The following is a 26,906-nucleotide window of genomic DNA, read 5'->3' as shown; positions in this document are numbered from 1 at the left end:
GCGGGTGAGTGGAGGGAGGCGGGAGAGGGAGGCTGGGGGAGACAGGTCTTGGGCCGCATTAACCCCCTCGGCGCTGGCCCACCACCTGTCCTTGCGGTGCGGCCCTTCGACCCCAACAAGCAGCCTATTTGTAGACCCCATGAAGCGTGCAGCCAGCCCGGGGCAGCCCGAGACACCACACCAGAGAGGGTGTCAGAGAAGTGACTTCCACTACCGCTCGCCACAAACTGCCCTGGCCCTTTAACACTCTGAGCGCTCGCGCCCATTGGCTGAGGCGCTTACGTCATCGCTGCTCGCCGAACTGCGGCGTCTTCCCGCTCCTTAACCCTGACGACTGAGCGGCGCCGACCTCAGCGACCGAGGAGAGCGGGAGGAGGTCGCGGTGGCGGGAAGATGTAAGTGGGGGAATCCGACCCCATCCGAGCTTCAGGGGGCACACCCAGGGATCGGCGGGGCGCATCGTAGAGCCAGCGTGCTCTCCAGCCCTGCGGTGAGGACGCTGGCCTGGTGGTGCAGCGCGGGAACTAAGAAGAAAGAGTGTGGCCCGGGGTGGGCGAGTGGGAGGATTTGAGGCCGCGGCCCGGAAGTAGTCAGGGCTGCGGCGGGCGGAAGGGCGGCCTCGCTTCGTCCGCTCTGCGGCTGGTCCAGCTAGGCCCGTGGGACTTAGAGCAGCCGTGAACGCGGCCCCTTCCTTCAGGACCCTCTCGCTGGGCTGGAGACCCAGGCCTGCAACGCTGGGCCCAGCCCTGGAAGCCCCCACGGTCCGGCGCCTGGACTGGGGAGTTGTGAGTGGAGGGGGACGGCGAGGTTGCGTGCGGGGCCCGTGCCCCTGTGGGTGCAGAGTTGCTTTGTGGGATATCCTGGAAGACCGACTAATCCTCCCTTCGGGGCCATTAATTCAAAGCATTAACTTCACGAACGTTTACCGGGCTTCTGTGTGCAGTTCTCGGTGCTAGCTAGCCCTTGGGTATACGACCACTGAGAGATCGTGGAGCTCAGTTTGACGGGTTACCCCAGAAGGGAAGGTTAAAGGCAATGGAGGAGAGACGTGGCTTTTTCTATCTTTCTTATTTTTGCATGAATTGTGCCTAAAATGTGCTTTTAAATGGGGAGGTGCTCTGAAGATTTGAGCTGAACGCCATCTACTCGAGATTTAACTAATTGTTTTCTCCTCTCTCTGGCTGTTGGACGCGCACTTTCCGGAGGATGGGGGAGGTAACCAAGGTCCTGTGCTGTTACCTGAACTTGTGTGAGCAGAGAACCTCAACCTTTGCTTTTTAGCATTCGGCCACACCCAACAAAGCGTTTGTTTACTATGTGATTTTTAATTTTTAGTGTTGAAGAATAACTGGTGGTGCTTGTTTTTACAAAGTACACTCAGGCAGATCTTTAGAACCGGGGTGGGGTCCAAGAATCTGCACTCTAGGTCCACGCTGTTCAATAAGGTAACCATTGGCCGCATAGGGCTATTTAGCAGTTGAAAAATACCCAGTCCATATTGAGGTGTTTTAAAGACAGTGCGGGAGAGGTAATTATTTTACTAGTAAGTTTTATACTGGTTGTTGAAAAGGTAATACTTGGGATGTAGTGGATTAAATGCATTACTAAAAGCTAACTTCACTGTTAACTTCTACTTTCCATAATGTGGCTAATAGAAAATTGTAGGATATGTTTGGAGCTCGCACTCTTAATTGGACAGAGTTATTGTTCAATTAATTACAATTAATTGGACAGAGTTAATGTCCAAATTATTCTCCTAGTGATCCTAATGGCAGCTGTCCAGGAACCACTTGTTGAGCATTCAGGGATATGAGCCTGGGTACAGGGGTATTTGAGAAAAGAGCCTCTGAATATGGAGAAACATCCTTTTCTTCTAACATGAGCACACATATACTGAGCCTTAACTAGGTGCCAAGTCTCTTTCATGGGTTAATTTGATTGATGTCCCTGATAACTATAAGGGGTAGGACTGTAATTGTCACCATAATACCGGTGAGAAATTGAGGTTCAGAAAGGTTAAGTGGCTTATCCAAGGTCATAACAGCAAAGCCAACTCAGTCAAACTGACTCCAGAGTCTTAACCATAATCAGTGATTGTCCAAGGATGCTAACCTTATCCAGTATTGCCAGATCAGTGTCTGTAATACCTTGTTGTTTTAAGGCAAAACATCTTCAAGTATTTTATAGCCCTGAAAAACAGGAGCAAGGGTGATATCCTGCCCTCTTCCACTCTGATTTGATTGTCCAAGGCCAAGCAGTCTTTCTTGAACCAGGACATTATTTGCATTTTGGGCACTCCTACACACCCAGAAACAGAATTCCAACTGATGTGCTGTGTCCAGGTTACTTACAGGCTATTAAAAAAGGTGGGACAGAAGTAATTAACATCCTGACAGCTTTGCTTACAATTCAAGCAAATTATATAAAAGCTCACTGAAATTACTTAGGCAGCAGTCCCCAGGTAATAGGGTACATAGTGAATTAGTTGTTTGTTTTTGAGTAGTGTTTTCTGATGACCACTTACTGAGTACATGCTGCAGTCCAAGCACTTTGCTAAACCATTAACTGTGGTATCTCATCCAATTCCAATGTCTACTTCCCACCCTATCCCCCAGCATTTTATTTTTGAAAGAATATAAAGATACTGAAAAGTTGAAAGAATTGTACAGTGAATACTCACATTACAACCACCTAGATTTTATAAGTCACATTTCTGCCATATTGGCTGTATCTTGTGTTTAGCCCCACACATCAATCTTATTTTTTTCTTGCATTTCAAAGTAATTTGCCTGTTTTGGTATACTTCCCCATAACACTTCCATATGCATTTCATTAACTAAAGTGTAATATTTACAATGACTACTTTTGAACATTTTGCTGCTTTTTAAATGTTTATATGAGATATTTTTATCTGTTCATTGTTGGGTAGTAAACGTTTGATGCTGGTACCAGACACTTTTGAAATAGTTTTTGCTTCTCGTCATATATAGTCAAAGTATCCTACAAGAAAATTACAGCAATAGAGCAAGATCTAGACCTATCAGGAGAGCCGCATTCATTTTGGTTTCTCTCTGTTCTCCATGCAAGTGTGCTGTAGTATTTCTAAGGGAACATAGAGAGCTCATCATCAAATTTGAGTGAAAAATCGTTATTGTACCACCGGTAAAATAACAATGACAAAGCACTACCATCATTTCCTTAAGAAAAAGGCAAGCTGAGGTGACGATTCTACTGTGTGTCCTGTGGAAATGATATCCTCCCTGAGGAAATGGTGAAGATCCCCGCGTGATCCTGGCTTTGTGAACACTCGCTCGCTGCTGTGATCCTTGTCACCGTCTCGTGTGCTCAGCTTTTGCCTACAAAATAGCTTTGTTGCCTTGCCAATTTGTTCATTCTGTAAATCCTTTTATCTTGTTATTAGGCTGCACTTTGGCGTAAATTGCAATCGATTAGGGATCGTTTCTCAGACTCAAGTTAGAAGTGAGAGTTCAGATAAGTGAGGCCACCATTGCTGCTTTGAACACCTCAGAAGGGGAGAATGGATTTATCAGGAGTGAAAAAGAAGAGCTTGCTAGGAGTCAAAGAAAATAATAAAAAGTCCAGCACTAGGTAATCCTTCTGTCAGATTCTTCTAGTGCTACTTTGGGGGTGCTTGTTGCTAGGGACTCTCAGAAAGGGGAAGATTGGAAATGTCCTAAGCCACAGATCATTTTGCTCTGTGATGGCCTGGGATCTCTGTAGCCACTTGAATCCCTTTTTTGGGTTGTGCTGTAGTTTCAGGGTTCAGTCAAGGGGTCATGTGATCTCATACTCTTCCTTACCATCCAGGGCTCCTTCTCCTACCAAACGCAAAGACCGCTCTGATGAGAAGTCCAAGGATCGCTCTAAAGATAAAGGGGTCACCAAGGAGTCGAGCGAGAAGGATCGTGGCAGGGATAAAACTCGCAAGAGGCGCAGCGCTTCCAGTGGTAGCAGCAGCACCAGGTGGGGCTTGCAGGGTAGAGTGTTGAGAGGCCTCACATCCCTCCTAAAGAGCCCAGAGAGTGCTCTGTCTTAAATTATTTATAAAGAAAACAGACTCTCAAATTGTTAATCAGGATTCTAAGTGTGGCAGACTGGTTTGGAGTTTGCTCTGGTTATATATAGAAGTTGGTGTTTGTGTTTTTTCTTTCCTTGAGATGTTAAAGGAATGGGACATCTTGGGGTATAATTTTCTCTAAAATATTTTTTATTCAGAATTGTATTTGGATTGCCCTAGCCCACAACTTGTTTGTTCTCCCATTGAAAACCAGTCTCGATCAGTCAGTCAGTCAGTAGTCGCCTTTCAAACCAAGTTGGTGGCTCTGACTTGCCAGGCTCCTCTTTACCTTTCAGTAGGCAATGCTTCTGTGTTGGTAGGAAGCAGCTCATTCTTCCTTTCCTGTCATTGCATGATATTAATGTTGTTTTCCTTCCCCACCTAGAGCTTTGGCTTAAGGGTAAGGTGGTAAATGTTCTCCCCACTGGGGAAAGTAGTGCCGCTCAGAAATATGAGGACAGCTGTTTACTCTCTTGGGAGCACATGCAGGCTTGTCTGCACTGTGAAGAAATGCTGCTCCCACCTGTTGTTGTCTGTGACCACTTCCATCTCACCCCCCAAGGTCTCGGTCCAGCTCTACCTCCAGCTCGGGCTCCAGCACCAGCACTGGCTCAAGCAGCGGCTCTAGCTCCTCGTCTGCATCAAGTCGCTCGGGAAGTTCCAGCACATCCCGCAGCTCTAGCTCCAGCAGCTCCTCCGGCTCTCCAAGTCCTTCTCGGCGCAGACATGATAACAGGCGACGTTCCCGCTCCAAGTGAGCTCCCCTCCAGCACTGTTTCTCACCAGAACTTGTGAATTATCTGTGAACTTCAGTTTGCAAACTAGCGCTGTAAAGTTGCTGTAGTTATAAAAGTAGATCAAAAAAGGAATCTTTCTGTCCTGATAGTATTTCTGAGTCAGGGATGATATGCATGAACCAGTGGGAAAGGCTTCCTTATAAAAAAAAAATCTCATACTAGCAGTTAATATCCCCACTTTTAAAAAAACTGATGTGACAGAAGTTGATTGTTTTTGGTGTGTGTTTGTTTGCATCAGATCCAAACCACCCAAAAGAGATGAAAAGGAAAGGAAAAGGCGGAGCCCTTCCCCTAAACCCACCAAAGTACACATTGGGAGGCTTACCAGGAATGTGACCAAGGTGAGGAATCCCAAATCTGTCCAGTGGACCAGGGGGTGGCATCTTTGGATGTAGCTTTTCAGAGGACTTAAGTGATGGCACATGATTGTAGTAGCATGCTGATGAATTCCTTTTAATGGAATATATACATGTGTGTCTAGATATACCCCCAAATGCCAACATTGTAGTTGTTATTAGTGAATTCTCTGAACTCTTACACAAGTGATTTGTGCCTAAGCATTAGAGTGACCCTTCTTTCCCTTTAGGATCACATCATGGAGATATTCTCCACGTATGGGAAAATTAAAATGATTGACATGCCTGTAGAGAGGATGCACCCCCATCTATCTAAAGGTTATGCATATGTGGAGTTTGAGAATCCAGATGAAGCCGAGAAGGCGCTGAAGCACATGGATGGAGGTGGGTGGCCCTGCCAGCACTCCTCTACACTCCCTTTGTCCCCTGTCGAAGATCAGCTACCAACCACATGTAGGGACCTTTAGAACGGATTTCCGACCTGGCTACACATCAGAATTTCCTTGGGGCTCATTCAGGATTTTGATTCTTACTCAGTGGGTGTGTGTTTGCCAAAAACATGTTTTGTGAAACATCATTCTTGGAAAAACATTTAGCACATATGAATATTAGCATTTAAAGACTTTTTCGATCTGTTAAAAATTTAAAATTTAAGGATTGGACTTTTTAAACAGGATATATTGTGAATGTAATGGAGCCATTTGACTTTTATATGGGAATGTTTAATCCTCTCCTGGAGTCATTGTCTGTTTTTGCTGACATTTCAGCATTTTTAGGATTACTTTGCTGAATTCACAAATTTTACCCATTTCCTAAAAGCTCTTTATGGTGACATTTGTAGCTGTTTGGTATTGGGCAGAATGGTTTGAATGTTTGTGAATAGTTTCAGATGGCTCCTTTTTTTTTAAAAAAAAAATATTGTAAGCAGTATTTTACATTCGTAGTTATTTTAATTTTTTACTTACTGATTATTGATTATTTTAGAGAAACATTACTTATGCATTCACTGGTTTCTTTTTTCTTTTTTTTTTAATTGATTTGAGAGAAACATCAATTTATTTTACTTATTTATGTATTCATTCATTGCTTCTTGTATGTGCCCTGACTGGGGCGTCAAACCCACAACCTTGGCATATCAAGACAATGCTCTAACCCTGTGAACCCGGCCAGGGTCAGGTGGCCAGTTTTAATTTTGTGTTTAAGTCAGCATTTGAAAGAACGTGTAAGTTGTTTTTGCCCCAGCTCACTGCTGCTATAGTCCAGGCACCTGGGGCCAAGAGCCAGGGCTGCCCACAACACTGTGTGGGCTGCCAGGCTGAGTGGGGAGAATAGAATTTGAGCACCCCAGGGCCTCGGCAGCCTCCAGGGCCTCGTTATACACTTGATAGATAAATGGCCTAAAACTTTTCTGGATAATTGCCCTTGAGCCTTGGTAGTTTAGATACTAGAAAAATTTCCTTAATGTTTAGCTAACTCTGTTTCAGTCTATTAATATCCCTCTGGGAGTTTAGAATAAACTATAATTCATCACTATGAAATACATCAGCTTTTGGCTCTGTGAATCACATTTTTGTATTAGGTAGTAGAGATTATCAGTCGTGTTTCACAGAGTCTGAGCACTTGCTAAAAATTTAGGAGACTTGGACACATTCAAGATGTGCCTGATTATAAACATTCCATATCTTCTCAAAATTCTGGTGGACTTGTGAGTGTCCACATATGGTGCTGTGCACCGTCAAATGGAGCAACTCCACATTGTCTCCAGAAGGAAAGTGAAAAGGCCTGACCTTTATTAGCAGCTGGCCAGAGGGTAGATTCACCTCTGTTATTCTGTAGCCAGTGCCATGAATTCCCTAACTGGGGCAGTGATCCAAGGCCAGCTTAGGCTGCAAATACTTAAGCCTTGTGAGTCTCTTCTGAACATGTGCCCTCATGCCTCAGTTATCCCCTCAGCACCTTTGGAATTTCCTTGAACATAGGAGCTGAGACGATAAAAGAGCCCTCTGCCCTTTACGGACATACCGGGGTCTGTGCTTGGTCCCCAGAGCAATCCCAAACTGAAGTTGGGGGTGTATGCTTCCTTGGGGTTCCTGGGTCTGTGTCTCAGTTTTCTTTGGTCTTCTCTCACTGAAGCCCTGCAGGCTTCTCTGGCTTTTTTCCTGAGCTGCCTCTTTGGGACACTTCCACACTTGTAAGACAAATTTGACACCTCCTGAACCTCATTTCATTTTGTCCCTCCGCCTCTGAGGTGTTCTTCCTGAATACCATGTCTCAGGAGATGATAACTGATCCAAAACCTGGTGCTGATCGTCCTCCCTTCCCCAGCTTCCCATCCAGTCTGTCGCCTAGTTCTGGTGATTTGACATCCCATCCCTTGAGGTGGGTTTTGCCCTACCAGTTTTTGTGAAACCCCCTAGTGGATCTCTCTTCTCTTGCCTGTCTTTCATTGTTCTTGAGAAGGAAGCTCAAGTGCTAGTGCCACAGTCCTGCTCAGGGCCAGGGCACAAATCACTTCAGCAGATACCAGCATGTTCTTTGGGTGTTGACTTGGATGGCACTTTTCTCTGAGAGTCCATTCCAGTGCACCAAGGTCGAGGTGACTTGATCTTTTTTAACAGGACAAATTGATGGCCAGGAAATCACTGCCACAGCTGTGCTCGCTCCCTGGCCTAGGCCACCCCCCAGGCGATTCAGCCCTCCCAGGAGAATGTTGCCACCACCTCCCATGTGGCGCCGGTCACCCCCACGGATGAGGAGAAGGTGAGTCAGTTTGGAGTCTCACAGGGAAATTACTGATTGGGATCAATGTGGGTTTGTTTTATTTACAACACAATGTGACAATGATAGCTTTGGGATCTTCGGTTAGCCGCCATGTGCTCACATATGCACACACACCATGATGGCAGTGTTGGCATGGGGGGCCTTTGAAGCTCATGTTCATTACGGCTTGGGAAAGGAAGAGAAGGGCAACTGCTGGAGTAAGGGACCAGCAGAAGATGTGGCCCTGCAGGTTATACCAGAACTCCAGAACATGTTTCCTTTCCAAGGGCTCTGTCAGCCATCCAGAGGGAGCTATCCTGACACTGTTAAACCAGGAATTGTTCAGGAAGAAGCCAGCCTTAACCCTGCAATCCAAGATGCAGAGCTGCTTCCACGGCGTGTACTTAAGTGTCTGATGTGGTTTTTCCTCTTCCCACAGGTCACGCTCCCCACGGCGCAGGTCCCCCGTGCGTCGGCGATCCCGTTCCCCTGGCCGCCGCCGCCACAGGAGCCGCTCCAGCTCCAATTCCTCCCGATAAGCAAGCCACTGAAGCTCTGCCCCGTAACTTATATCCCATCCAGCTCAGTTCTGTCACTTTTCCAGCTGAAGGAGAGTCTAGGAAACAAATCCTCACTCGGGGGCAGGCTTCAAAGGCAGCATTGAGACGTTTCCTCTGAAGGCCAAGTTCAGCTGTAGAACTGTTGGTTTGCAGTTGTGCCTATGAAGATGCCCTCCAGGTTCCTGTCTAGAAAGCTCCCATGTTTCCAGTCCCTGAGAGTCGGTTCCAGCTGGCAGTGTCAACCCAACCTGGGAGCACAGTTTTCCATTCCGCCAATGACCTGGGGCCAGTCTAGGACCCTGAGGATCCTTCAGGAAAGGGCATGCTTTTGTACAGCTGCCATTCCTATTAACCTGGCCCTGCTCCCCTGCCTGAGTCCTGACCTCTAGGGTCAAATATCCCATTAGTTGCTGTAAATGGTTCTGTTTTCACATGTACTCAACGCACATACACCTACACCCCACATCTTTCTCTGAAATTGGTGGGCAAGTTGAGAGCTAGCTCTGCAGGGTCATCACACCCCATCGCCACCCTCTTCATGGTGGCCTTTGGGGTTACCTTGGGAACATGTACATTGCTTTTTGGCTTTTATTGTACAGTCAGTACTATAAATTTTCTGTTTTGAGGTTTTTTGTAACTTTGTAGCATTTTGTTGTGTAGAGTAAAAGGATTGTGTTGAATAAACTTAGGATTAGAATACAGATTGAGTGTTGGGTTTGCTGCCTCCTTCCTGTCCCTTGGCCCTAAAGATAATATAGTTGTGTGGGAATTAATATGGCTGCCTAAGAGCTGGGTTTCAGTTTCATGTTCAAAGTCACGCCTCCAAAATCAAGAGAACATGGGTCAAATACACCCAATTGTAGAGTTGCTCCTGCATGCGGACAAATAGAAGATGTTTTATCACCTTTATTTTTCCTCCTCAAAAATTAGTTTGTGCCATGAGGAAGACTGGGAAACACTTAAGGTGTTAAAAGAACAAAAGTTTAAATCAACTGACATTGTGCTTGGTGGTTACTGTGCTCAGTGTTCAAAACAAGAAAGAACAGGTGCTATCAGGCAGTACAAAGGTTTGCTGCCTATGCCTCTACTTCATTCCCCCAGCCTGGGTGGGCGACCACCTTGTTTTGGTGTATCTTTTCAGTGTTTCTTCCCTTGAGGAGAAGGTAGCAATAGTGGTAATAGTGACTGCCTTTTGCTGTCTGCCGCAAGTGTGCTGACCTACTGGGCTTTAGGGGAAGGCTGATGTTCTGTCATTAGTCACCTGGCTTTACTGAGCCCCATGCCTGTGGTTAAACTACCAGCTTCACTTCCTTTTCCCACCACCGGCAAGAGGAGGAGCTCACACTTGAGGCAGCACCTGGATCCCATCTAGGTTGCCTCTGTAGCATCCATTTAATTGGGGATGTCGGAGTTTGAAAAATAGCCCTGGTGTGAGCTTGCCAAGGTTTCCAAAGTCACGTATTACCCCTCAAATTTACAAATCTCTCCAGGGTTCTACTCCATGAGTTTTGTGACTTAACAGTATGTGCAGTCACTCCCAGTTCCAACACTCCTGCCTGGGTAGCTTGATACTCGCCAGGCTGGAAAAGCATGGGAAGTGTGCCAGCCTCCTATGGGCACAGCTGTGGGTGGAGGGGCGGAGTGCAGGTATGCCCTGGGCAGGCCGCCCATTGCCAGGCACTGCAACCCTCCACCCTGCAGCCCCAGTGCCTGCTCAGTGAAGCCCTTTGCATCTCGTAAGCTAAAGCAGGGCGGGGCGGCTCCAGCCTGCAGGAGGAGTGGCCTGAGAATTTGCACCCAGCCAGCGAGGAGAATATATGGAGGCAGGAGACTTGGCCTGTCGCCTGTCTCCGCCCCATCCATGAGACCACATCCTGGTGCGACCGCACTGGTCGGGTCAAGATGGCGATGATGGTGGGGTTGCGCGTCCAGGCGCGAGCTCTGCTCCGCCAGTGTATGTGGCCTTAGACGGGCGGACTCGGGGCGGGGGTGTGGGAGCATGCAGGGATGGCGAACTAATGGACTCCACGATGCTGTTTCTTAGGGGCCTGGCTCCCAAGCGTGACCCTCGGGCGGGCGGAGTCTGCGGCCAACGGTGGCGTAGGCGCACACACGCGAGGCTTCGGAAGCCAGCGAGTGCTGGTGGAGCCGGACCCGACCGCAGGTAAGCGTACTGTGTGCCTTCGAGCTCCGAAGCACTGGCCTCCTGCACGCCCGGCCTCGCCCCCTCTGTGTATCGGGCACGGATTCAGAGGTTTAGCGAAGGTGCCGACGACTGGCAAGGCAGAGTCACAAAACCTCCTGAGCTGGTTCCCTGCTTGTGCCCACCTCCCTGGGCTAAAAAAGGAGAAATTGAATAATGCCTCGAAGTACGGGCAACAGACATGCTCTGTAATGCAGCTTGTTGTATTATTGTCCCCTAGATCTGGAATCCAGGCTCGTGTGAAAGCTATTGAATTTCTAAAGGCCAAAAGAAAAAGCCCAATTTTAAAATCAGTTTCTGTTGCTTTGGTGGTTGTGGCTCAGTTGGTTGCACGTGGGACTGCAAAGTGTAAAGGTCTCAGATGGTATTCCAGGCCAGGTAACGGGACTAGCTTGCCAGTTAGGTCCCGGGCTGGGGCGCATGGGAGAGGCAACTGATTGATGTTTCTCTCCTTCTCGTTTTCCTTCCCTTCCCATGTCTCTAAAATATAAATAAATGAAATCTTTAAATTCAATTTCTGTTGAGTTCAGAACTTAAGGGTCATCAATGTAGTTGTTAGTTTAAATGGGTTTTCCCACCAGTTCATTATGAAGATAAAAATATTTGTTTTAAAAGTTTGGGGGCTGTGAAGCTATTAAGTTGGAAATGAAAAATACTCAGAAAATATTTTTAATAATTTTTAGAATTGCATTTTAATAATTTTTAGAATTAAATATTTTAATTTTTCTTAATGCTCCAACGCAGCACAGAATCGAGCAGATATTTTACTACTTAAAACTGGGAGCCACAAGTGGAATCACTCCTAGAACCACCACCACCGACACCCATCAGAACACCTCTTAAAACTTTCTGAAGATGGAAAATGTAGAAAGGGCACTTTTGAAAGAGAAACCTGTGCTTTCTCACTGGAAAGCACTCGAGCTGGGTGCCAAGAAAGCTTGGGGTCAGAAATGTACAAAGTTTTGGATTTTAGGACTAGCTGTCCCATGACCTCCCAGCTCTAAGGCCTCGGCCTTTCAAGATGGTGCCCTGATGTGCATTGGGGAAAGCCAGCGTCCTCCACTCCCAAACACACACAGGTTCCACGCTGTTGCCCATGCCTGGAGCAGTATCAGGACACCACGTTCCTTGGTTCATTTAGCCCCATTCTGGGTTGGGGCTGCCTGAGCCATGTTGGCATCAAGCTAGGCCCAACTGCGAGTCCAACATAAACCTGAGTTTCTAAAAGGATCATTTCTGTGACAGATTTGAATATATATGTGCAAAAACAGATTTAAAAGTATTGGAATGGATGGTGGTAGTGACTGCACAACATTGTGAATAAATACTTAACACCCCTGGATCTTACAGTTAAGAAATGATTTAGGCCCTGGCCAAGTATCTCAAAAGCATCATCCCAATATGCCGAAGTTGCCAGTTTCATCCCCAGTCAGACCACATACAAAAATCAACCAATGAATGCATAATTAAGTGGAACAACAAATCGTCATTTCTCTCTATCCACCCCCCTCCTTCACTCCCCACTTCCTCCCTCTACAATCTATAAATTTTTTAAAATGTTTTAATGGCAAAATTTCTTTTAAGATTTATTTTTAGAGAGGGAAAGGAAGGGAGAAAGAGGGGGAAAGAAACATCAATGTGTGGTTGCATCTCGCACGCCCCCCACCAGGGACCTGGCCTGCAACCCAGGCATATGCTCTGCACCAGGAATCAATCTGGCAACCCTTTGGTTCGCAGGCCAGCACTCAGTCCAGGGCTTTATGGTAAATTTTATGTTATATGAACAAGTAACTTTTTAAAAAGTATTGTTGAGGCAATTTTTTTACCAAAGCGCTTTCCCACTCTGCCATGGAAGAACCTCTCTAGTTTTGTTGGCTTGGTAGAAAGTCATGTTTGGAGTCAGAAAGCCAGATCTGATTCTGTCCTCACGGCCAGACCCAGTTAGTGTTGATGAATCTTGATGCTTGGATGAAGTAATGGAGTAAAAGTACTTTTAAAATGTTTTTATTTAATTGCCATTACTAAAGCTGATTTTAGATTCTGTTCAGCAAACATTTATTTTAGTATTTACCCTGTGCCAGAGGCGGTGTTACTGCTATCCCTGAGGTCATATTTCTCTTTGTTGACTCATGTTAGCCTTTCTTAACCTTTCCCCCAGTGTCCTCAATTCTGCCCACACAGCTCCACTAAAATGCAGGGCTACCTTCATAAACTTCCTTCCAAACTTCTGGAAGTTTTTTTATTTTTTTAATTATATTTTATTGTTCATGCCGTTACAGTTGTCCCTTCACTCGTCTCTACTAAGCCTCCCCCAACACACAAGACACACATGCTCTCAGGCAACCCCCACACTGTTGTCCATGTCTATGGATCATGCATATATGTTCTTTGGCTGCTCTCCATTCCCTATGTACTTGATATCCCCATGACTATTGTAACTACCAATTTATACTTTTTAATCTCTTCACTTTTGCCCAATTCCCTGACCCTCTCCCATCTAGCAATCGTCAGAACATTCTCTGAATCTGTGATTCTATTTCTGATGTGCTTGTTTGTTTATTTTGTTCTTTTTAAAGATTTTATTTATATATTTTTAGAGAAGGGAAGAGAGGGAGGGAAACATCAACATGTGGTTGCTTCTCACATGCCCCCTACTGGGGACCTGGCCCGCAACCCAGGCATGTGCTCTACACTGGGAATCGAACCAGCAACCTTTTGTTTCGCAGGCTGGAGCTCAGTCCACTGAGCCACACCAGCCAGGGCTGTTTTGGTTTTTTAGAGTCAATTGTTGAGCCCTGGCTGGTTGGGTGCATGAAAGGCAACCACACGCTGATATTTCTCTCCTCTTCCTCCCTTCCCCTCTGTCTAAAAATAAATAAATAAAATCTTTTTTAAAAAATCAATTGTTGATAGATATGTATTTATTGCCATTTTATTGTTCATAGTTTTGATCTACTTCTTAAAGACCCTTTAACATTTCATGCAATACTGGTTTAGTGGTGATGAACTCCTTTAGTTTTTTCTTGCCTGGGAAGCTCTTTATCTCTCCGTCTATTCTGAATGGTAACTTTGCTGGGTAGAGTAATCTTTGTTGTAGCTCCTTGCTTTTCATCACTTTGACTATTTCTTGCCAATTCCTTTTGGCCTGCAAAGTTTCTTTTGAAAAATCAGCTTGTTACCAAATAGCAAGTAGGGTCCTGCTGCCTGTGCCACCCTCTAGGCAAAATTTTGGAGGCAGAGGTGTGGTGAAAAAAGTAAGGAGTCTTTAATTAAAAGGTGCATTTTTTTTTTTTTTTTTTTTGAGGAGAGAAATATCGATTTGTTCCATTTATTTATGCAAACATTGGTTGATTCCTCCATGTGGCCTAACCAGGGATCAACCTGCAACCCTGGTGTATTGGGATGATACTCTAACCGACTAAGCTGCCTGGACAGGGCAGAAGATACATAATTTTGGAATAACAGCTTTAACACATGCATTAGTCACTTAAGACCATTAACTAAGGCTAAAATCTTTTAACTGTTGAGTTAAGCATATAGCTTTTCACGTGGTCTAATTACTTAAGCCTATCATTTAAGGCTAAAATCTGTAATTCTTGAGTTTTCCTATTATTTTTCCTGTTAATTTTTAATTATTTTATTTCTATAAGATTAGTTTATACACTAAAATAACATAAGACACAAAAGCTACAAAATTTTGGAAGAATGGTAGGCTTCTGCCTCAGAGCCCGTCCCCTCTAGCACACCCCCCAAAAAATACAACCCTGCTAAAGAGCCAGACCAGACAAGTCCTCGGCTGTGCCTGGAGTGCCTGCTCCCATTTAAAATACCATCCTTTGTGAAATACAGGCAGCTGCAGTATGATCATGCAGGCATCCTCGAAGAGAAAGAGTGAGTCTCTGCCCTCATTCCGTTTAAATCTTCTAGCCCATAATGCCATTTATTCCAGACGTGTCCAGCGTCTCAGTCAATCCCATCCTAGACTAGCAATCTGCACCTCCCCCTACCTTGTCTCTGCCCAATGGTAGGGAGATCTGTCGTGCCATACTAGCTTATTTACCATTCCTTGAGCAGTCTCCTCCTATGGCCCCTTCCTCACTCCTACTCAGTGATGTGATCAGATCTCTCTGTATCAAGCTGACATTCTTATGGGAGCTCCTTGGTAGGTAACTCACTGCTTTTCTCTTGCTGCTTTTAAGATTCTATGTTTAACCTTTGGCATTTTAATTATAATGTGTCTTGGTGTGGTCCTATTTAGGTCCAACTTATTTGGGACTCTGTTTCCTTGACTTCTATGTCTGTTTTCTTAACCAAATTAGAGAAGTTTTCTGTCATTTTTTTCAGATAGGTTTCCAATTTCTTGCGCTTTCTGTTCTCTTCCCACATCCCCTTGATGCAAACGTTAGTATGCTTGAAGTTATCCCAAAGATTTCTTATATTATTCTTTTTTCTTTTTTTCTTTTTTTTTTTTTGGATTCTTTTTTTCCTTCTTGCTCTTCTGACTGGTTGTTTTTTGCCTCCTTATGTTCCAAATTGCTGATTTGATTCTTGGCTTCATCCACTCCACTGTTGATTCTCTGTAAATTGCTCTTTATTTCAATTAGTGTTTCCTTCGTTTCTGAGTGGGTTTTTTGTTTTGTTTGTTTTATGCTGTCGAGGTCCTCACTAAGTTCTCTGAGCATCCTTGTAACCAGTGTTTTGAACTCTGTCTGATAGATTGCTTGTCTCCATTTTTTTAGTTCTTTTTCTGGAATTTTAAACTGTTCTTTCATTTGGGCCATGTTTCTTTGTCTCCTCTTTTTGGCAGCCTTTCTGTGTTTGTTTCTACCTATTAGGTAGAGCTGCTACGTCTGCCAGACTTGGCAGAGTAGCCTAATGTAGTAGGTGTCCTGTAGGGTTCAATGGCACAGCCTCCCCTATTACCTAAGCTGATTGTTTGAGGTGTTGTGCCTACCATGTGGGCTATGTACTCCCTCCTGTTGTTGTTGAGCCTTGATTGCTATTGACACATCCAATGTCAGCCACTGACCGTTTTGTCCAGGGTTGCACAGCATAAGCTACAAAGAGATCTGCAGGTGGCTGCTACTTGTGCAGCGCTTGGTGGTGCCCAGGTGAGGCCAAGCTGTGAACCAAGGCCAGCTGCTGCAAGTATAGAGCCTGGGGCACCTTAGCAAGAGGTACAGAGGTTGGTGAAGACATATGCTAGTTGTTTGAGGGAACTGAGGAAATTCTGAAGCATAGGCCAACACAAGCCATTCATATACAAAAGCCACTGGAAACAGCTTGGGTGGGCTCGTTTGTTGGGTGGGGGAGGGGTTCAAGGAGCCACATGGGTGGGGCAAACAGTTGTAAGTCAGGTTAATAGAGTCTCAGATATTGACCCTGCTTGCGAGCTCTTTGGCTCAATTGGGAGAGGGCTCAGAAAAAGAACAATGGCCTCTGCCAGCATTTCTTTCTGGGAGAATGCGGCCCCCCCCCCAGCACTTGCCCTGATGCCAGACAATTCAGTTCCTCCCCATATGTCTCTGATGCCTTTCAGTTGCTGCCCCCACGCTGGAGACAAGAGGGAGTGAGTCCAAATAAGTCTGTGCATGGGCTATCTAAGAGGAACTGCCTGAGACTCCTGCAGTATCTGTTTTCCACAGCCTCAATCCCACTGATTTTTACAGGCGGAAGTTGTGGGGACTTAATCTTCCTGGTACTGGAACCCTGGGCTGGAATCCTCTGCTCCTAAGATAGCTCTCCTGATTTTCATCTGCCACATGTGGATGTAGGACCAGCTCCTGCCAGTCTCAATGTGGTTTCTTCTTTAATTCTGTATTTGGTTGCTACGTTAATTCTGTAGTTGTAAGACTCCCATTCAGCTTGATTTCAATGGTGGTGGTTCTATAGTTTAGTTGTGATTTTGATGTGGTTGTGCAAGGAAGTGAGCCGTGTTTATTTATGTCTCCATCTTAACACAAAGTCTCTACCCAAACTTCTGGAAGTTTTGATTGCTCCTTGTGTGTACATGTACATACCTGTAGCTAGGTAATAATTACTTCTTCCTCCTAATTTAAAGGCCTCAAAAGAGCCCATTGTCTTCAGGACTTAATTTCCCTAGAGAATGTTTTGTTTTGTTTTTAGTGTATTTTATTGATTATGTTATTACAGTTGTCCCAACTTTTCCCCCTTTGCCCTCCTCTGCCTAGTACCTCCCCTTCCCTTTAGCAATCCCTCCCCTTTTAGGTCATGCCCATCAGTCGTGCATATATACGTTCTTTGGCTTCTCCATTTCCTATACTGTTCTAAACACACCCCTGTCTTTTTTGTACCTACCAATTATGCTTTTTAATTGCACCTTTTCCCCCATTCTCCCCCTTACCCCCTTCCCTCTCCCAGCTGATAATCTGTGGTTCTGTTCCTGTTCAGGCAGTTTGCTTAGTTTGTTGGGTTTTGTTGTTGTTTTATTCAGCTGATAGCTATGAATTTATTACCTTTTTAATGTTCATAATTTTAATTATCTTCTTTTTCTTAAATTCCCTTTAACATTTCCTGTAATAACAGCTTGGTGATAACCTTTTCTTTACCTTGTCTGTCCTTTATCTGTCCTTCCATTCTAAATGATAGATATGCTGGATAGAGTAATGTAGGTTGTAGGTCCTTGCTTTCATCATTTTGAATACATCTTGCCAGTCCCTTCTAGCCTGCAAAGTTTCCTTTGAGAAATCAGCTGATAGTCTTATGGAACTCCTTTGTAGGTAACTCTCCGCTTTTCTCTTGCTGCTTTTAAGATTCTTTAACCTTTGGCATTTTAATTATAATGTCCTTGGCACGGCCCTCTTTGGGTCCAACTTGTTTGGGGCTCTCTGCCTCCTGGATTTGTATGTCTGTTTCCTCACCAAATTAGGAAAGTTTTCTTTCATTATTTCTTCAAATAAGTTTTCCAATTTCTTTCTCCTCTTCTACTCCTTCTGGCATCCCCATGATTTGGGTGTTGGCATGTTTGGAGATGTTTCAGAGTTGTCTTCGTTTTTTTGTGTTGTTGTTTTGTTTTTTTTTTAAATCTTGTATCTTCTTTCTCTTCTGGTTGAATGTTCATTTCTTCCTTATGTTCCAAATCATTGATTTCAATCCTGGCTTCCTTCCCTTCACTGTGGGTTCTCTGTAGATTTTTCTTTATTTCACTTAGTGTAACCTTCATTTCTTTATGTTGCTCCTGTACTCAGTGAGCTCTTTGAGCATCCTAATCACCAGTGTTTTGAACTCTGCATCTGATAGGCTAGCTATCTCCCTTTTGTTTAGTTCTTTCTCTAGGGTTTTGTTCTGTTCTTTCATTTGGGCCATATATCTTTGTCTCCTCAATTTGGCAGCCTCCCTGTGTTTGTTTTTGTGTATTAACTAGAGCTGCTTTGACGTCCTGTAAAAGGTGCCTGTAAATTGTGTGGGGTGGAGCCTCAGGTAATGGCCAGGGTGGGGCAACCTGCTTCACTGCTTTGTGGCTCTGTGTGAGGGGAGAGCTCAGAAAGGTGACTGTGCCACTGCCTGGCTCCTGGGGGTTTGCCTGGCACTCGCCCCGTTTTCAGACACTTCACCCACTCCCCATAAGCAACTGGCACCTTTCTAGCTGTTGCCCTGGTGTTGAATCCCAGAGTGTGTGGGTTTGCATATGTTTTGAGACCGCATGGGCCCTTTAGCAGAGTTTCCTGACAATCCAGCAGTTTCTTCCTCCACCCCTTCCCCACTGGTTTTTACAGCCAGAAGATATGGGGATTTATCTTCCTAGTGCTGCAACCCTGGGCTGTGCAGCCTGGGATCGCTGGCTCCCACAGTAACCCTCCCGATTTTGATCCACCACACATGAATGTGGGACTACCTGTGATTTTTCTGACAGTTCTGGGCGTTATTTGTTTTAAGATTTAGTTGTAACTTTTTGTGGTTGCACAAGGAAGCGAAGCTTGTCTGCCTGTGCCTCCATCTTGACTATAAGGCTTTCCTAGAAAATGGTTTGTGTTGATAGTCCAGAGATTGCCAAGGTCCTGACCAGGGAAATGCACCCTAAATGAATGGTGGCATACCCGGAGTCCTAGGGCTCTGCCCTTGACCAAGCAGTGAGAACAGATGGCTGCAGCTGGCCCAGGCCAGCAGCTTCACTGTCCACAAGGGCAGGCCCTGTCCCTCCTGCTTTCCCTGCTGCTGGCATAGAGAATGAATGGAGAATATCTGACATCCCACTCCCAATATTTTTTGCCTCAATCTTTCTTTTTTTCATCCTTACCTGAGGACATTTTTTCATTGCTTTTTTGAGAGAGGGGAAGGGAGAGAGAGGAACATTCATGTGAGAGAGAAACATTGATCTGGTGCCTCCCAAACACACCCCAACAGGGGACTGAACCCACAACCTAGGTATGTGCCCTGACTGGGAATCAAACCCAAAACCTTTCGGTTATGGGATGATGTTCTAACAACTGAGCCACACTGGCCCGGGCCACCTCAGTCCTTAAACAAGCATGAACTATAGGACCTCACTGGATTCCTCCTTGCGGGAATCTCAGAGTTGGCTCACTTGCTCCTCAAGAAACTAAGGCTATTCCTACTCCCATTTGAATGGTGGGCTTGTCTCTGGGAGAAAAGATAACAAAAATTTGTACATGAATGTTCACAGCATTATTCACAATAGCCAAGAGGTGGAACCACTTCAGGTGTTCACCAGCACATAACTGCATAGACAGAATGCAGTGTACAGCAGGATATTATTCGACCTTAAAAAGGAATGAGGCAAACCTGTCTAGTGTGGCTTGGTTGGGCATCGTCCCACAAAGCGAAGGGTTACTAGTTTCATTCCCAGTCAGGGTACATGCCTGGGTTGTGAGTTCAGTCCCCGGTTGGGGCGTGTACGAGAGCCAACCAATTGCTATTTCTCTCACACATCAATGTTTCTCTCTCCCTAAAAATAAGTAAATAAAAACATAATTTAAAAACAAAAAAAAGGTAATGAGGCACTGATGTATGTTCCAACGTGGGTGAACTTTTTTTTTAAATTCCCACCCAAGGATATATTCATTGATTCCAGAGAGAGAAGAAGGGAAAGAGAAAGAGAAACACTGATGTGAGAGAAACATTGATTGTGTGCCTCCCATACATGTCCTAACCAGAGATCAAACCCGCAACGTAGGTATGTGCCTTGACTGGGAATCAAACCACAACCTTTTGGTATACAGGACAACGTTCCAACCAACTGAGCCACCAGGCTAGGGCCTGAGTTGTTCACTTTTAAAGGGTTAATTTGTTACGCAAACCTCACTTCTATTGGAAAAAACCATGTAACTTCCCATGGCCAAGCTGAGAGTATAGATTGCTTAGGGGCACTTTTCCAATCCTGGGCATGAGCTTTCTCTTCATTTTCACACTAGGGATTGCAGTAATCAAGATGAAGAATCCCCCGGTGAACAGCCTCAGCCTAGAGTTGCTGACAGAGTTTGTCATCAGCCTGGAGAAACTGGAGAACGACAAGACCTTCCGAGGCATCATCTTAACTTCAGTGAGTGCTTGTTAGCTCCCCAAGGCCCTGAGTTCCCTGATCAAAGTATGAACCTGCTACAGATCAAAGTCCAAACTCAGAGACCATCTGCATGTCACATAGTGTGGAATAGCTAGGCAGCCCTGGATGCAGGTGCCTGCGAGAGACTTAGGGATTGTGGTCCTGGGCAGATGACGTTTCTGCAGGGACAGCCTTGATTCGTGAAGGGTAGACTCTGTACAAACTGGGCAGTGGATTCCTAGGGTGCCTTCCTTGGGTGGTCCTCAGAGTCTGGGCTGGTTTTAACACCCAGACTCTTAGGACTGGGTACCTCATATGTGCCTGCCCACCCCCCCAGTGGGCATCAGGCCCACCTGCTCTCAGGCACCACAGGTGCCAAGAGGGGACACAGATAAAACCAAGCTGGGGAGGTGAAGTGAAGAGTCAACATAGCAAGGCTTTCGTTGGGTTTGGAAGAGCACTAGGGTCACCTTTCAAGTTAGGAGCCACAGACAGCATGAGTGTCCCGCAAAGCTAAATGCCACCACACTACCGAGACCACACTACAGATACCCCCATAAAGGGGTATCTTATCCTGCCATCAGTAAAGGTGTAGGAAGCAGACCAACAGCCTCTTTCAGCCACGGTTTAGTGCATCCACTGTGGGCGTGCATCTGCTTTCTCATCTCTCAGGTTGCCTCAGGGGTGGCCTGGTCTTGTCAGACCTCTGAATAGCCTGGCTGTCTCTGACCTGGGGCAACCCAGCACTGTGCCAGAGACAAAGGCCAGCAGGGGACTGCCGGGCACTGGGTGGGACGCATGTACTTGGTGGGTCCTGTGAAGCTGGGGTTTTCAGAGCAAAGCTTGGCCCCATCCTGTGGGAGGGAGATTATTCCATGTTTCTCCAAGGGTGGGACTGATACTGATACTCATGGGTATAGATTGCTGAGGGCCTGGGGGCAGAATCCCAGGGAACTTTTGACAATCGCAGCAAAACTTCCTGGAGATGCTAAAATTGCCTGGGAACTTTTCAGTCTGCATATTTTCTGAAAATACTCCATTTAAGATGTCATTTCATAGCATGATATTTTGTTTTTTTAAGATTTCATTTATTTGTTTTCAGAGAGAGAGGAAGGGAAGGAAAAAGGGAAGGAGAAAAACATCAATGTGAGAGACAGACATCAATTAGCTGCCTCTCATATGCACCCCAACAGGACACCAGACCCACCACCCAGGCATGTGCCCTCACCGGGAATCAAACTTGCAGCCTCCTGCTTTGCAGGACTACGCCCAACCAACTGAGCCACACTGGTCAGGGCAACATTTTCTTTTTTGTGCTTTAAAATGAAAGAACTCTTTTGTCACCAAACATAGGACTGTCAGAATGAGCGAGGGGGGAAACGATCATTTTACTGAGGCCCCCAGCCTAGGTGCTTGTGGGCACTGGGTGCTACATAGTGAAGGTCCCTGCTGCCTCCAGGCCTCAAAGTCGCACAACCCTGGAGGAAGGGAGCCAGCATGTGTCCCTCCAAAGCCCACATTCTTGCCACTGCAGTGTGATCTCCCCCTAAATGTGTCATCATTGTGTTCTGTACTGAGTGCCTACTGTGTGCGTAGCACAAGGCCTGCCCAGTAGGTCCTCAGCAGATGAGTATGGAATGATGCCAGTAGTGTCATGTGACCACCATCACAAAGCACACAAATGAGGTGTGTAAAACAACAGAAACATACTCTTAACAGTTCTGGAGGCCGCAAGGTTAAAACCAAGGGTCCGGCAGGGACGGCTCCCTCTGCCGGCCCTTGGGGAGCATCCTTCTTGGCCTCCTCCAGCTCTGGGCGCTCCTGGTGCTCTGCACTTGTCTCCAGCACTCCAGTCTCCTTCATCTTCACAAACGTGTGCCCTGTGTCTGTGTCCAAATTTCCTTCTCCTTAGAATGACACCAGTCCCAGGATTTAGGGTCCCCCTACTCCAGAATGACCTCATCTTGATTGCATCTGCAAAGACCCTGTTCTGAATAAGGTCACATTCACAGATCCTGGAAGTGAGGACTTGACCTTGTCTTTTTCAGGGACACAATTTGGCCCATTAAAAACGTGTTGCTAAAGCACAGAAACGGGCCACTCCACCCCCCTTCTAGTATGTCTCTCAGAGATTATCCCAGTTAGGATCATGTGCTTTATTCTCTCACTTCCAGAATATAATGCTTTGCCGTTGATTTCCTGAAGCAGGACTATGGGCAAGTGCCGTAATCCTGCCCAACATCTGTGATGATAAAATGTATTGGATTTTGTCGGGGAGAGGGCCAGGGGATTATGGTAGGAAAAGGATGAGGGAAAAGGCAGAAAAGCTAAATATCAAGTCCTGCCATGTCCCTAAAGCAAAAGCAACTCTGTTCCTGCTGCCATCCCTCCGCCACAGTCAGGGGTTGGTTTCCAGGTCCCTATACCTGGCCCATGAGAAACGGTGGACTTGGTGTAACAACTGCACGTCTTTGTTTGCTGGGTCTTTTTAAGTTACAAGAGTAGAACACATTCCATGGAAACAAGAAGTCAGCATCCAAGTATTGTACACACACAAGCATGTGCGTATGACACCTTGCATTGCAACTTGTTTTCATAGCTTAATATAAAGATGTAGGGGACATGGAGTTTGACTGTCCCACACGTTAGCTGCCTGCTCCTCACAGACAGTGGGTAGTTGTCATTCCCACAAGCAGTGTAGTAGCCGTTGTCAGTTCTATTTAGCAAGTGGATGCTCACGCCAGCCTCAGGTGCCCCAGACCCCAGCCGTGTGAGGGGCTCCTTTGCTCAGAGGTGCTGAGACCACATGGGAACCCCAGGGGTGAGTGTTTTCAAGTGAAGGCTGCTGAGCCATCCCTCCCTGTCTGTGTTCTCGGCCAGCAGTCCTTTGAACACCCAGAACTTGGTGCCTACTGCTGGAAAGCACCGTCATGCTGGCAGCCCTTTATTCTAGCCTGTCGTTCCTCTTCTGTGTTTGCTCCCCAATCCCAACCTTGGCAGTTGTCTCAGGACGTGGGGCATCTACACAAGACACATATGCCTTCAAGGGCATTCCCAGGCTTCTGTCTTGACAGCTCAGGGCAGTGGTCTTCCTTTCTCTTTCTTTCTCTCTCTCTCTCTCTCTCTCTCTCTCAATTTTATTTATTTTTAGAGAGAGGGGAAGGGAAGGAGAAAGACAGGGAGAGAAACATTAATGTGGGAGAAAAACATCAGTCATTTGCTTCTCTTATGCATCCTGACTAGGGAACAAATCCCCAATCCATGCATGTGCCCTGACTGGGGATTGAACCAGTGACCTTTTGCTTTGCGGGATGACGCCCAATCAATCAACTAAGCCACACCAATCAGGGTAAAGGTCTCTTTTCCTGACCGGTCACTGTCCCTTTCCTGATCAGACCGGAGCACCTCCCTGTTTACCAGTCCGCAGCTTGCTTGACCTTTGCGGGTAAATCAGCATGTGTCCCAACAGACTGTCGGAAGTCTTTCCCACACCTCTTGAGTGTTCTGCCTGGGATACCGCATAGGTGTACCCAGAGCCCATGGGAGCACCTGATCCTTCCTGCCTGTTTTGCCTATTTCAGTTTGAACTTGAAAGGGGAAGAGCATCCCAGGACGTAGAAGGAACTGAGTCTGAGGGAGGTTGATGCTGAGTCCTGGAGCCCCAGCTCAGCGCTCCTGGGGGCAACATCCTGCCGCCCTGAGCATGACCTCAGCCTTGCTGCCCCTTGAGCCCCTGTGCATGCCCCCTGCCTTAGGGGCACGTTGCCCTGGAAGGTGGACTCTGATGGGGCCCTGACTCCCTCACTCACCCAGGACTGCCCGGGGGTCTTCTCAGCTGGCCTGGACCTGACAGAAATGTGCGGGCGGAACCCAGCGCACTATGCTGAGTACTGGAAGGCCGTGCAAGAGCTGTGGTTGCGGCTCTACCTATCCAACATGGTGCTGATTGCTGCCATTAATGTGAGTATCTCCACTCCCAGTGGCCTTGCTGACTGTTTAGAAGCTGTGGGGGTGGGGAAGGCAGTGTAGATGTGGCTGTGCCCCCAGGAAGCCCTCACAGGGGAAGGGTACCTTGGGGAGACCCTTAGACATGCGTAGGTAAGCATGTCTAAGTGATTACAGGTCACTGACATGGTGACAGACAGGTGGGGGCCACAAGGGTCAACTTGCTCACAGGCTGGGGCAGGGCCCAGGCCCATGGTTGACTTGGCCCTGTGAGAGGGCTATACAGGGAGCAAGAGTGGGGAATTGGGTCCACATTTTGAAAACATCACTTTGGCCTGACGTGGGGAAGGCACAGGCAGGTCGCTGAGGCAAGGTGCTGGAGCTAAGGCTTCAGAACTGGCGTGCCCTGAAGAGATGCACAACCCAAGTAAGGTGCGAGGAGGGCCTGAGCCTGGTGGAAGGGAGGAGTGGTGGGGCTGGGTCTCTGAGAGCTCACACCCACTGTCAAGCCATTCCTTGGAACCCTGGCTCTGGAATACTTTTGGGACCAGCAATAGCAGCACCCAGGGGCCAGTGGTCTTACTTTCCCTGCAGGGAGCCAGCCCGGCCGGAGGCTGCCTGCTCTCCCTCCTCTGCGACTACCGCATCCTGGCTGACAACCCCAAATACCGCATCGGGCTGAATGAGACCCTGCTGGGCATCGTTGCCCCCTTCTGGTAAGGTCAGGGACTGCACCCATATTCCACCTGGGTTGGGGCGGGGGTTGAACCAACCCACCTGGGAGCTCCTAGCTCCAGGTGAGTGGATGTCTGCATTCCAGGTTCAAAGATGTCCTTGTGAACACCATTGGGCACCGTGCCTCAGAGCATGCTCTGCAGCTGGGGACTCTCTTCCCGCCAGCAGAGGCCCTTCGGGTGGGCATAGTGGACAAGGTAGTGCCTGAGGACCAGGTGCAGAGCACAGCACTTTCAGTGATGGCCCAGTGGATGTCCATTCCAGGTGAGAAGCACAGGGAGGGACAGCTGCTGTGGGTACTGGGGGGCAAGCAGAGCCGCCTTCCCTCTCCTTCTCCCTTCCCCTTCCCGCTAGTGAGACCAGAAAGTTCTCATGTAAAAAAATGCACTGTGCAAGTTGAGAACATGTACGCCAAGTGTCCTGGGGATACAGTAACAAATTACCACAATGGAGTCGGGAACTGCTTAAAACAACAGAAATGCATGCTCACAGTGTGGAGGCCAGAAGTCCAAAATCAAGTTGTGGGTAGGACCAGCCTTACTCCAGACTCAAGGAGGCTCATTTCTGCCTCTTTCACTTTCTGGTGGCTCCTGGCATTCTTTGGCTTGTGGTTTCATCACTCCAATCTCTCATTCCATCTTCACATGGTCTCTTTTCTCTTATAAGGACATTTGTCATTAGATTTAGAGCCCACTCGAAATCCAAGGTGACCTCATTTTACTATATCTGCTGAGACCCTTTTCCAAATAAGGCCACATGCACTGGTTCTAGAGGAGTAGTTAGGACTTTCACATATCTTTTTGGGATCTACTATTCAACCCACTACACAGACAATTGGAAACAGCCTACATGTCTGTTTATAGAAATAGGGGTGGTTATATAGGGACATGGATCAGCAGACTATAAAAAGTCAAGATTTCTGGCTTTGTAGGTTACATGGTCTCTGCCACAACTGGCACGAAGGCAGCCACAAAGAGCACGTGAACTCTTAATGAGCATGTTGGTGTTCTGATAAAACTTATCACATATCACAACATATTATTATTTTTTCAATTTTTTATTCAACTATTTAAAAATGTAAAAACCATTCTCAGCTCATGGGCCGTGGGGCGACCAACTAGCATGCACCGTTTATTATAAGACTATTGAGTGACTTGGAAAATATTCTCGATAATATAGGTGAGTAAAAATAACAGGTTAAAAAGGCAATTTTTACAGTATTTTAAAAGAAATCAGTGGGCAGTGAGAAGTAGGTTATTTTCACTTTCTTCTCTTTGCTTATATCTTTTTTTACCAACGTTTCTGTCTTGGGGAGGTTGAGGATGATGCCATTGTCTCAGAGTGTGTGGGTTTTCACATGTGGGTCCCTCTCTCTTTAGACCACGCTCGACAGCTGACCAAGAACATGATGCGAAAGCCCACAGCAGACCACTTGGTGAAACACCGTGACTCGGACATCCAGAACTTTGTCAGCTTTATCTCCAGAGACTCCATCCAGAAGTCCCTGCAGATGTACTTAGAAAAGCTCAAGCAAAAGAAAGGCTAACAGCTAGGCTGCCCACACGAGGTGTAGGCCATATGCACCCTTCTGGAGGGAGGCCCTCTGGTTCCAAGAGGTTTTAATTTAAACAAGCTGTTTTCTCATCTGAAAACCCTTTCAGCCCTTTGTTTTGTTGATCTTCCCAGAAGGGCCTGTTTCTTGTAGACAGGGTCCCACGGATCACCACCACACATGAGTGCCTTTACTGCCTGGCAGGTGAACCCATTCTGGACCTTGTCAGGGTTCCACTGAGTGTCTTCTTTCCCAAAGAATTGTGAATAAAGTCTTCAGGTTACCCCATGCCTAGCCGCTGGGCTGCCTGATTGCTGATAGTCATGGGCCCTACTGTTCGCACAGAAACCCACCGTACCTGCCCCCATTAGAGAAAAATCCTTTGGCCACCACATTTGTT

General features: G+C 46.5%; 2 protein-coding genes across 7 annotated transcripts; both read left to right on the top strand.

The window, feature by feature from the left end:
- The first annotated feature begins 301 nt into the window (after positions 1-301).
- On the top strand, positions 302-9,270 carry RNPS1 (RNA binding protein with serine rich domain 1). 6 transcript variants are annotated; one of them, XM_054589427.1, is made up of 9 exons: positions 307-395; positions 698-785; positions 3,422-3,609; positions 3,829-3,984; positions 4,641-4,832; positions 5,114-5,216; positions 5,462-5,615; positions 7,850-7,991; positions 8,431-9,269. In XM_054589427.1, exons 3-9 carry the CDS (start codon positions 3,539-3,541, stop codon positions 8,528-8,530), a joined length of 918 nt encoding a protein of 305 aa, XP_054445402.1. In that variant the 5' UTR covers positions 307-395; positions 698-785; positions 3,422-3,538; the 3' UTR covers positions 8,531-9,269. The 6 variants fall into 6 exon arrangements, with proteins under 6 accessions (XP_054445401.1, XP_054445407.1, XP_054445402.1 ...); XM_054589426.1 differs by lacking the exon at positions 698-785 and having other exon boundaries at positions 302-395; XM_054589429.1 differs by lacking the exons at positions 307-395; positions 698-785 and adding an exon at positions 441-490.
- A 1,149-nt stretch (positions 9,271-10,419) lies between these two features.
- ECI1 (enoyl-CoA delta isomerase 1) lies at positions 10,420-26,766 on the top strand. The gene is made up of 7 exons (XM_054589424.1): positions 10,420-10,505; positions 10,596-10,715; positions 20,147-20,274; positions 24,088-24,234; positions 24,814-24,935; positions 25,040-25,218; positions 26,334-26,766. The coding sequence occupies exons 1-7, from the start codon at positions 10,454-10,456 to the stop codon at positions 26,498-26,500; spliced, it is 915 nt and encodes a 304-aa protein (XP_054445399.1). The 5' UTR covers positions 10,420-10,453; the 3' UTR covers positions 26,501-26,766.
- Positions 26,767-26,906: the final 140 nt, after the last annotated feature.

Source organism: Pteronotus mesoamericanus, unplaced genomic scaffold, assembly GCF_021234165.1.
Source record: "Pteronotus mesoamericanus isolate MK-2021 breed Mesoamerican mustached bat unplaced genomic scaffold, CSHL_Meso_final scaffold_167, whole genome shotgun sequence".
Lineage (NCBI taxonomy): Eukaryota > Metazoa > Chordata > Mammalia > Chiroptera > Mormoopidae > Pteronotus > Pteronotus mesoamericanus.
This window is presented reverse-complemented; position numbering and strand designations above follow the sequence as displayed.